Genomic DNA, 11982 nt, shown 5'->3' with positions numbered 1-11982 from the left:
ACAACACATGGAAAATGGCTACTAATGCCAAGATATATGTATTTTTGTTAGTTGTACTAGAAAAATCATCTTTTGTGAGGTTCACAAAGACACAAGTTAGTTTTTTTATTCAATATAACAGTACTAAATATGAAAGGTTTATAATCATAACTCCAAAACCAAACATGAAATTTGTCTTGAAAACCCTGTAATATTGAATTTATGTGAGTTTTACCGGAATCAGGTATTTTGGAAAGGATCACAAATGCAAAAATCAGGTTTTGTCAAAAATCAGGTTTGTCAAACTCAAAATGTCAGCTTTTGAAACATAACTCCAAAAATACACATGCAAAATATCTAATAATGCCTGAAGAAATGCATCTTTGAGAGTTGTCCAGAAAAAAAACATTTGGTAGGGTTTGCAAAAACAAAAAGTATTTTTTTCACTCAATTTGACAGTAATGTACTAAGAATCCTGAGATAATGCGAAAAAAGCAATAAAAATGTATTCCAACATAATTCCTAATCCAAACGTGCAAAATGTCTAAAAATGCCTGTGATATTGAATACATGTTAGCTTTACTAGATACAGTTGTTTTTCTATGGTTTGCAGATACAAAAATGAGGTTTTACTCAATATGACTGTATACTGTAACACTCAATATGACAGTTATTTAAACATAACTCCTACACCACACATGAAAAATGGCTAATAATGCCTGAAATAATGCATCTTTGGGAGTTTTATTTGAAACATATGCTTTTTTAAATCTTGCCAATGCAAAAAGTAGTTTTTTACTCAATAAGACTATAATAGTCTTACAATCCTGAGATAATGCGAAAAAAGCAATAAAAATGTATTCAAACATAACTTCTAAACAACACATGCAAAATGGCGAATAATGCCAAGATATATGTATGTTTGTTAGTTGTAATAGAAAAATCCTCTTTTGTGAGGTTCACAAAGACACAAGTTAGTTTTTTTATTCAATATAACAGTACTAAATATGAAAGGTTTATAATCATAACTCCAAAACCAAACATGAAATTTGTCTTAAAAACCCTGTAATATTGAATGTATGTGAGTTTTACCGGAATCAGGTATTTTGGAAAGGATCACAAATACAAAAATCAGGTTTTGTCAAAAATCAGGTTTGTCAAACTCAAAATGTCAGTTTTTGAAACATAACTCCAAAAATACACTTGCAAAATGTCTAATAATGCCTGAAGAAATGCATCTTTGAGAGTTTTCCAGAAAAAAAACATTTGGTAGGGTTTGCAAAAACAAAAAGTATTTTTTTTAATCAATTTGACAGTAATGTACCTAAACTCCTGAGATAATGCGAAAAAAGCAATAAAAATGTATTCCAACATAATTCCTAATCCAAACGTGCAAAATGTCTAAAAATGCCTGTGATATTGAATACATGTGAGTTTTACTAGATACAGTTGTTTTCTATGGTTTGCAAATACAAAAATGAGGTTTTACTCAATATGACTGTATACTGTAACACTCAATATGACAGTTATATAAACATAACTCCTACACCACACATGAAAATGGCTAATAATGCCTGAAGGAATGCATCTTTGAGAGTTTTCCAGAAAAAAAAATTTTGGTAAGGTTTGCAAAAACAAAAAGTATTTTTTTTACTCAATTTGACAGTAATGTACCTAGACTCCTGAGATAATGCGAAAAAAGCAATAAAAATGTATTCCAACATAATTCCTAATCCAAACGTACAAAATGTCTAAAAATGCCTGTGATATTGAATAAATGTGAGTTTTACTAGCTACAGCTGTTTTTCTATGGTTTGCAAATACAAAAGTGAGGTTTTACTCAATATGACTGTATACTGTAACACTCAATATGACAGTTATTTAAACATAACTCCTACACCACACATGAAAAATGGCTAATAATGCCTGAAATAATGCATCTTTGGGAGTTTTATTTGAAACATATGCTTTTTTAAATCTTGCCAATGCAAAAAGTAGTTTTTTACTCAATAAGACTATACTAGTCTTACAATCCTGAGATAATGCGAAAAAAGCAATAAAAATGTATTCAAGCATAACTTCTAAACAACACATTGAAAATGGCTACTAATGCCAAGATATATGTATTTTTGTTAGCTGTACTAGGAAAATTATCTTTTGTGAGGTTCACAAAGACACAAGTTAGTTTTTTATTCAATATAACAGTACTAAATATGAAAGGTTTATAATCATAACTCCAAAACCAAACATGAAATTTGTCTTGAAAAGCCTGTAATATTGAATTTATGTGAGTTTTACCGGAATCAGGTATTTTGGAAAGGATCACAAATACAAAAATCAGGTTTTGTCAAAAATCAGGTTTGTCAAACTCAAAATGTCAGCTTTTGAAACATAACTCCAAAAATACACATGCAAAGTATCTAATAATGCCTGAAGAAATGCATCTTTGAGAGTTTTCCAGAAAAAAAACATTTGGTAGGATTTGCAAAAACAAAAAGTATTTTTTTAATTAATTTGACAGTAATGTACCTAGACTCCTGAGATAATGCGAAAAAAGCAATAAAAATGTATTCCAACATAATTCCTAATCCAAACGTGCAAAATGTCAAAAAAATGCCTGTGATATTGAATACATGGGAGTTTTACTAGATACAGTTGTTTTTCTATGGTTTGCAAATACAAAAATGAGGTTTTATTCAATATGACTGTATACTGTAACATTCAATATGACAGTTATTTAAACATAACTCCTACACCACACATGAAAAATGGCTAATAATGCCTGAAATAATGCATCTTTGGGAGTTTTATTCGAAACATATGCTTTTTTTAAATCTTGCAAATGCAAAAAGTAGTTTTTTAGTCAATATGACTATAATAGTCTTACAATCCTGAGATAATGCGAAAAAAGCAATAAAAATGTATTCAAACATAACTTCTAAACAACACATGGAAAATGGCTAATAATGCCTAGAGATATGTGTTTTTGTTAGTTGAAATTGAAAAATCATCTTTTGTGAGGTTCACAAAGACAAAAGTTGTTTTTTTATTCAATATAGCAGTACTAAGTATGAAAGGTTTATAATCATAACTCCAAAACCATACATGAAATGTGTCTTAAAAACCCTGTAATATTGAATTTATGTGAGTTTTACCGGAATCAGGTATTTTGGAAAGGATCACAAATACAAAAATCAGGTTTTGTCACAAATCAGGTTTGTCAAACTCAAAATGTCAGTTTTTGAAACATAACTCCAAAAATACACATGCAAAATGTCTAATAATGCCTGAAGAAATGCATATTGAGTGTTTTCCAGAAAAAAAACATTTGGTAGGGTTTGCAAAAACAAAAAGTAATCTTTTTACTCAATTTGACAGTAATGTACCTAGACTCCTGAGATAATGCGAAAAAAGCAATAAAAATATATTCCAACATAATTCCTAATCCAAACGTACAAAATGTCTAAAAATGCCTTTGATATTGAATACATGTGAGTTTTACTAGATACAGTTGTTTTTCTATGGTTTGCAAATACAAAAATGAGGTTTTACTCAATATGACTGTATACTGTAACACTCAATATGACAGTTATTTAAACATAACTCCTACACCACACATTAAAAATGGCTAATAATGCCTGAAATAATGCATCTTTGGGAGTTTTATTCGAAAAATATGCTTTTTTAAATTCTTGCAAATGCAAAAAGTAGTTTTTTACTCAATATGACTATAATAGTCTTACAATCCTGAGATAATGCGAAAAAAGCAATAAAAAATGTATTCAAGCATAACTTCTAAACAACACATGGAAAATGGCTACTAATGCCAAGATATATGTATTTTTGTTAGTTGTACTAGAAAAATCATCTTTTGTGAGGTTCACAAAGACACAAGTTAGTTTTTTTTATTCAATATAACAGCACTAAATATGAAAGGTTTATAATCATAACTCCAAAACCAAACATGAAATTTGTCTTGAAAAGCCTGTAATATTGAATTTATGTGAGTTTTACCGGAATCAGGTATTTTGGAAAGGATCACAAATACAAAAATCAGGTTTTGTCAAAAATCAGGTTTTGTCAAAAATCAGGTTTGTCAAACTCAAAATGTCAGTTTTTGAAACATAACTCCAAAAATACACATACAAAATGTCTAATAATGCCTGAAGAAATGCATCTTTGAGAGTTTTCCAGAAAAAAAAAACTTATGGTAGGTGTCATGCCCGGCTCTGCCGGTTAGTGTTTGGGGCACTTTGGTCCTCCGACCCGCAGGTGGAGCTGTCGGTTGCTGCCGGTTAGTGTTTGGGGCACTTTGGTCCTCCGACCCGCAGGTGGAGCTGGTCTGTGAAGACGTGCAACATCTCAGAGGGCTGCTGATTGGGCGGCCTATAAAAGGCCTCCCATCAGCATGCTCTCTCTCTCTCTCATGCTCTCTCTCTCTCTCTCTCTCGTCCCACAGGCACATTCGTTTGGTGACCGTATGGTCACGGCAACGACGGCCGGGATTAGCACCACACTAACACCCTTTTGGGACAACACTCATTTACTGATACATTCCTTGGTTAATTCACATTACTGATCACTGATACATGTTGTAAATAAAAGATCTGTTGGCTAAAATGTACAAATCGGTGTGGTCTCCCTTAATGTTACAGCCACTAACAAGCCAGTGGTTGTGACATATGGGGGCTCGTCCGATCTTTGGTAGTAACTTTAGGCTATGGTAATTCCTTCTACTGGCTATGGCAGCGTAGGAAGGTGCGTAGAGCTCTTTGTATTGAGTATTCCTTCTACTGGCTTTTGGAGCGTAGGAAGGTGAGTAGAGCTGAGTTACTAATTGTGTACTGCTGATAGTCAGTTGGGGCCTGTTATCAGTTAGTTAATTGGGGGATCTGCTGATTTGTACTTTTGAGGCTTTGTTTGACCGTGCAAGCGTAGGTAGACACTGAATTGTTTGTTCCAGCCATCTTGGTTGAGTTTCATTGCAGTTTGTAGCATTGCATTCAGCCTCTTAGGAGCTGTCGCCTTTATCCCCATCTAGTACGGGTTCTAGGTTCCTGCTGTCACAGAGCCTGGGCGAGGGCACCGCCTTGGAGAAACGGCTGAATCGGCTTTGTCGGGATGGTACGTCTCCACAGGTATTGGTGAGTAAATGATCCTCGTCCTCGGGCTCTGTGTGAAAATAGATTAGTCTAGTGGGGGGAAAATGTTTAGGGGGATGCTCCGAGGTTAGTTTGCTGTGTTAACATAACTGTAATGTTTTAGAGACCTGGTTAGATTGGTTGGAGAGAGAGAGCCTAGCGTAATTAGAGCTAGTTTTTGGTTGGGTTGTTTTTTCAGTAGTTTCATTGTTGGTTTGGTACAGTAGCCAGATTGGTACTGACGGCCTGGGTTGAGCAGGATGGAGGCTTTTGTGGAAGCACCATCTGAGAAATTGTTGTTTGCCCTTAATAAGGAACAGTTGTTGCAATTGGCAGAAAAGTATGGCATGGAATTGTCATCAGCCATTAGAACTGGTAAGAAGGGACCCTTGCGTGACTCCATTCACGAGTTTTTGTGTGAGCAGAGCATTTTGCCTTCAGGAAAAGGTGGTGACGCTCATGTGAAGGGTATGTCAGAGCCTATGCAGTCAGAGAGGGTAGGCATACTGACTTTTGAGCAACAAAGAGAGATGAAGGCACTTGAATTTGAGTGGGCGCAACAGGCTAAGGAGAAAGAACGTCTTTTTGAACTGGAAAAAATCAAATTAGAACGAGAATTGCAACAGAAAGCAGATATGGAGAGACTCAAATTTGAAAAAGAAATGGATTTGAAAAAAGGTGAAATGGACCTTACAGTACAGCTTGAGAAAATTAAAATTGAACAGGATCGTTTGAAACTAATGTCAGAAGGTAAGATTAGTGGAAATCTGTCCGGGTCAAGTATGGATAGCATGGTAAAGTATGTTCCAAAGTTTGACGAACGTGACCCAGACGTATTTTTCTCACTGTTTGAACAGATGGCCTCTGACAAAAAGTGGAGTGAAGAGGATAGAATGGTGCTTTTGCAAACTGTACTAGTAGGACGCGCACGGGAGGCATACTTGGCATTAACACCTGTTGATAGGCACAAGTATGCTGAGGTGAAAAAAGCGGTCTTGAAATGTTATGAACTGAATCCAGAAGCTTACAGACAACGTTTCAGAAACTGGCGTAAACGTGCTAATCAGACCCATGCTGAAGTGGCAAGAGAGTTGAGTACTTATTTTAACCGGTGGCTCACTTCAGAGTCTGTCTCAACTTACGAAAATTTGCGTGATTTGTTGATTTTGGAGCAGTTTAAGAACATTGTACCAGATCGAATTGCAACCTACATTAATGAGCAAAAGGCAAAGTCAGTGGAGGAGGCAGCCTCGCTTGCTGATACCTTTGTGTTGACTCATAAACGTAAGCCTTACAGCTTTCCTCCACGGTATAATAGCCACCAACGTTATGATCCTGCTCGTTCTCCTCCACAACGTTCTCCTCCTCGTTATGGTCGTAGTTCAAATCGATCCAATTATGGCAATTCCAGTAATGTTCCTAAATTTGATAATGGAAGTAGCAAATCTCGCCCAAGCCCGACGGATAAATGTCATTACTGTTTGCAGGAGGGACATTGGAAAAAGGACTGCCCGCTGTTGAAAGGCCGTAAATCTAATGCCAAGGTAGCTGGGTGTGTTTCTGTTGTGCATCCAGTTGATTTTGGCGTCTCTGATCTAACACCGTTACCTCGTTTGGAAGTTCATTGTGAGCAAGTGATTGAAGATGGTGCATCTGTGTCAGACGAGCAGACGAAATCAGTAGAGTCAGCGGCGTCTGATTTCGCTCCATTCATTAGTGATGGCTGGGTGTCATTGGTTGGAGAGACACAAAAAGTTCCAGTTAAAATCTTAAGAGACACTGGGGCATCTGAGAGTTTCATTTCTGGAGCAGTTTTGCCATTTTCCACAGCATCTGACACTGGGAAATGTGTTTTGATTAGAGGAATAGGCATGCAGTCATTTTCTGTACCGTTGCACAAAATTCACTTGTGTTCAGGATTTGTGAATGGGGAGGTGACTATTGCTGTGAGACCGTCTCTGCCTATGCAGGATATCCATGTAATTCTGGGGAACAATTTGGGTGGGTGTTTAGTTTCTCCACCTCCAGTTGTTACACCTGTACCGCTATCTGTAGAGGAGCCAGACGCGTGTTGTCAAGAATTCCCAGAAGTGTTTACTGCTTGTGCTGTGACTAGGGCAATGTCTCGCACGCAGGCGCAATCGTCGGATGTGTCCAAATCTGTGCCTTTTTTTGTTCCTGAGCTGCCCGAACCTCTGTCATGTCAAGATTTAATTGAGGCACAAAAGAATGATCAGAGCTTTGAGAAATATTTTGCCTTAGCTTCTACTGATCCAACGATGGGTTACTTCATTCAGAATGGCGTTTTGCTGCATACGTGGTTGCCAGGTGTTGATCCTGAAGTGGCAGGTCAGGTGATTCAAGTGATGGTACCTGACAAATACCGTGATTTGATTTTGAGAACAGCCCATGGAGCAGAGTCTGGGCATTTTGGAGGTAAGAAAACCTACCGACGTCTTTTGGAACATTTTTACTGGCCACGGATGAAACGCCATGTATCTAGATTTGTCAAAGCATGTCATGTTTGCCAGGTTGCGAAACAGAGTACTCCCATTAAACCTGCACCACTTCAACCTATTCCGTCTGTTGGCACACCATTTGAGCATCTCATTATTGATTGTGTAGGTCCACTACCCCCTTCGAAATCTGGTTGTGTGTACCTCTTTACCATCATGTGCCAGGCCACTCGGTATCCAGCAGCGTATGCCTTGAGAACAATTACCACAAGGTCAATATTGAAATGTTTGTCTAAATTCATTTCTGTCTTTGGCATTCCGAAGGTAATTCAGAGCGACAGAGGGTCTAACTTTACCTCCAGAACATTTGCTGCAGCGTTGAAGTCGATGCAGGTGAAGCACAATTTGAGCAGCGCGTATCACGCACAGAGTCAGGGGGCATTGGAGCGCTGGCATGCCACGTTGAAGTCTGGAAAGAGGCAACCGAGCATTTGACTAAAGCTCAGGTGAAAATGAAGCTGCGTTATGACCGTAAAGCGAAGATCAGAGTTTTCAATCCAGGTGATCAAGTTTTAGCTTTGCTGCCCATTCCGGGGTCACCATTTACAGCAAAATACTCTGGTCCATTTACGGTTATGAGCCAAGTGTCAGATCTCAATTATTTACTGTCAACTCCTGATCGTAAACGATCACAGCAACTGTGTCATGTGAATTTACTCAAGCCTTACCACTCTGCAGGTTCCGACAAGGCGGGTGGGATTGCTGCGAGTCCAGTGGGTCTAGCCGTTGGGGTTGGGGAACCGCTCAACTGGCCGGAGGTGGCAGCTTGGGATGAAGTGCGCGCACCTGATGATTCAGTGTTACACGGGCGCTTGGATAATACTCAGCAGTTAAAGGAGCTAGATAGTCTCCTCGGTCATTTAGGTGAGGTACAGCGTAAACAGTTGTCGGATTTGATTTTTGAGTTTTTGCCTTTGTTTTCCGACACTCCAACCTGTACCACACTAATTGAACATGACATTGACACACAGGGTGCCCGCCCAATACGACAAAGATTTTATCGAGTGGCTCCCGATAAACAGAAGAGTATGGAGGACAGTGTGCAGTATCTGCTTGATCATGGTCTCGCCAAGCCATCTTACTCCAGTTGGGCATCGCCATGTCTACTGGTGAAAAAGTCAGATAACACCTATAGATTCTGTACGGATTATAGGAAAGTAAATGCTGTGACTAGACCAGATTCTTTTCCATTGCCACGTATCGAGGACTGTGTGGATCAGGTTGGGAGTGCTCGTTATGTCAGCAAATTTGATTTATTGAAAGTTTACTATCAAGTGCCTTTGACGCAGAGAGCGCAGGAGATATCTGCATTCATTACCTCTTCTGGTTTGTACTCGTATACTCGAATGAGCTTCGGTTTGCGGAATGCTCCTGCAACCTTCCAACGGCTCATGAATAGGATCGTTGGGGGGCTGCAGGGGTGCGTGGTTTATTTGGACGACGCCGTTTGTCATTCAGACAGTTGGGACGAACATTTGGCTCGCATTCGAGCGCTTTTCCAGAGGTTGGTGGCAGCAAACCTCACAGTAAATTTAGCGAAATACGAGTTTGCGCGTGCCACAGTCGTCTATTTGGGTAAAGTAGTCGGCCAGGGGATGGTGCGGCCCGTTAACGCAAAGGTGGCAGCTATTGATAATTTCCCTGTGCCGGCGACGAAGAAAGAACTTATGCGCTTTTTGGGTATGATCGGGTACTACCGCAATTTTTGCTGCAATTTTTCAACTGTTGTATCTCCTCTGACCAATTTGTTGAAGGGTGGCGCCAAATTCATTTGGTCGGAGGAGTGTCAGCAGGCTTTCCAGAATGCAAAGCTTTTGTTAACATCAGCTCCGGTCCTGGCTGCACCCAAACTGGATCTGCCATTCCAGCTGCAGGTGGATGCAAGCCAGGTGGGAGCAGGTGCGGTCCTCCTGCAGGCTGATGATGATGGAGTAGCCAGACCGGTTTGCTATTTTTCAAAAAAATTCAACAAATACCAATTTAATTATTCAGTGATTGAAAAGGAAGCATTAGCATTGATTTGGGCATTGCAACACTTTGAAGTCTATGTGGGAGGGGGTCTCCATCCAATTGTGGTCTACTCAGATCACAACCCTCTCACTTTTCTACAGTCTTTCAAAGGGTCCACCAACCAGCGCCTGTTGCGCTGGGCACTGTTTCTGCAGCCATTCCACCTGTTGATCCGCCATATTCGCGGGGTGGAAAATGTAATGGCTGATGCGCTCTCTCGGGCTCTGGACCAGGAGGTCTAATCATCTCCACTCACTCCTAACCTGCGGTTTTTCTCTGTTTCCCTTAAAGGTCGCTGTCCGGGTACCAGGATTTGCTGGGTGCAGGGAAGGTCGGAGGGTAAGGAGGGTGTTAGGGATGGTTTGGGTTCTGGTTGGTCTGGGGTGGAGGGGAGGTGCGTCATTGGGACTAGAATATAGCTACTGGGGCTACTGTAGGTTTTGGTTTTCTATTTTTTGATGGTGCTTCAGAGACCCAGTTAACACGGGTCTCTGTTTTTAAGGGGGGGGATGTCATGCCCGGCTCTGCCGGTTAGTGTTTGGGGCACTTTGGTCCTCCGACCCGCAGGTGGAGCTGTCGGTTGCTGCCGGTTAGTGTTTGGGGCACTTTGGTCCTCCGACCCGCAGGTGGAGCTGGTCTGTGAAGACGTGCAACATCTCAGAGGGCTGCTGATTGGGCGGCCTATAAAAGGCCTCCCATCAGCATGCTCTCTCTCTCATGCTCTCTCTCTCTCTCTCTCTCTCGTCCCACAGGCACATTCGTTTGGTGACCGTATGGTCACGGCAACGACGGCCGGGATTAGCACCACACTTGCACCCTTTTGGACAACACTCATTTACTGATACATTCCTTGGTTAATTCACATTACTGATCACTGATACATGTTGTAAATAAAAGATCTGTTGGCTAAAATGTACAAATCGGTGTGGTCTCCCTTAATGTTACAGCCACTAACAAGCCAGTGGTTGTGACGGTAGGGTTGCAAAAACAAAAAGTATTTTTTTTACTCAATTTGACATTAATGTACCTAGACTCCTGAGATAATGCGAAAAAAGCAATAAAAATATATTCCAACATAATTCCTAATCCAAACGTGCAAAATGTCTAAAAATGCCTGTGATATTGAATACATGTGAGTTTTACTTGATACAGTTGTTTTTCTATGGTTTGCAAATACAAATTAGGTTTTACTCAATATGACTGTATACTGTAACACTCAATATGACAGTTATTTAAAAATAACTCCTACACCACACATGAAAAATGGCTAATAATGCCTGAAATAATGCATCTTTGGGAGTTTTATTCGAAACATATGCTTTTTTTAAATCTTGCAAATGCAAAAAGTAGTTTTTTATTCAATATGACTATAATAGTCTTACAATCCTGAGATAATGCAAAAAAAGCAATAAAAATGTATTCAAGCATAACTTCTAAACAACACATGGAAAATGGCTACTAATGCCAAGATATGTGTTTTGTTAGTTGTACTAGAAAAATCATCTTTTGTGAGGTTCACAAAGACAAAAGTTAGTTTTTTTATTCAATATAACAGTACTAAATATGAAAGGTTTATAATCAGAACTCCAAAACCAAACATGAAATTTGTCTTGAAAAGCCTGTAATATTGAATTTATTTGAGTTTTACCGGAATCAGGTATTTTGGAAAGGATCACAAATACAAAAATCAGGTTTTGCCAAAAATCAGGTTTGTCAAACTAAAAATGTCAGTTTTTGAAACATAACTCCAAAAATACACATGCAAAATGTCTAATAATGCCTGAAGAAATGCATATTTGAGTGTTTTCCAGAAAAAAAACATTTGGTAGGGTTTGCAACAACAAATAATATTTGTTTTACTCAATTTGACAGTAATGTACCTAGACTCTTGAGATAATGCGAAAAAAGCAATAAAAATGTATTCCAACATAATTCCTAATCCAAACGTGCAAAATGTCTAAAAATGCCTGTGATATTGAATACGTGTGAGTTTTACTAGATACAGTTGTTTTTCTATGGTTTGCAAATACAAAAAATGAGGTTTTACTCAATATGACTGTATACTGTAACACTCAATATGACAGTTATTTAAACATAACTCCTACACCACACATGAAAAATGGCTAATAATGCCTGAAATAATGCATCTTTGGGAGTTTTATTCGAAACATATGCTTTTTTAAATCTTGCAAATGCAAAAAGTAGTTTTTTACTCAATATGACTATAATAGTCTTACAATCCTGAGATAATGCTAAAAAAGCAATAAAAATGTATTCAAACATAACTTCTAAACAACACATGGAAAATGGCTAATAATGCCTAGAGATATGTATTT

General features: G+C 38.7%; 1 protein-coding gene across 1 annotated transcript; it reads left to right on the top strand.

The window, feature by feature from the left end:
• The first annotated feature begins 4200 nt into the window (after positions 1-4200).
• On the top strand, positions 4201-10599 carry LOC133542998 (uncharacterized). Its single transcript, XM_061887339.1, has 2 exons — positions 4201-7556; positions 9938-10599. The coding sequence occupies exons 1-2, from the start codon at positions 5381-5383 to the stop codon at positions 10063-10065; spliced, it is 2304 nt and encodes a 767-aa protein (XP_061743323.1). The 5' UTR covers positions 4201-5380; the 3' UTR covers positions 10066-10599.
• Positions 10600-11982: the final 1383 nt, after the last annotated feature.

Source organism: Nerophis ophidion, linkage group LG25 (genome assembly GCF_033978795.1).
Source record: "Nerophis ophidion isolate RoL-2023_Sa linkage group LG25, RoL_Noph_v1.0, whole genome shotgun sequence".
Lineage (NCBI taxonomy): Eukaryota > Metazoa > Chordata > Actinopteri > Syngnathiformes > Syngnathidae > Nerophis > Nerophis ophidion.
Note: the sequence above shows the minus strand (reverse complement) of the source record. Positions and strands in the feature narration are given on the sequence as shown.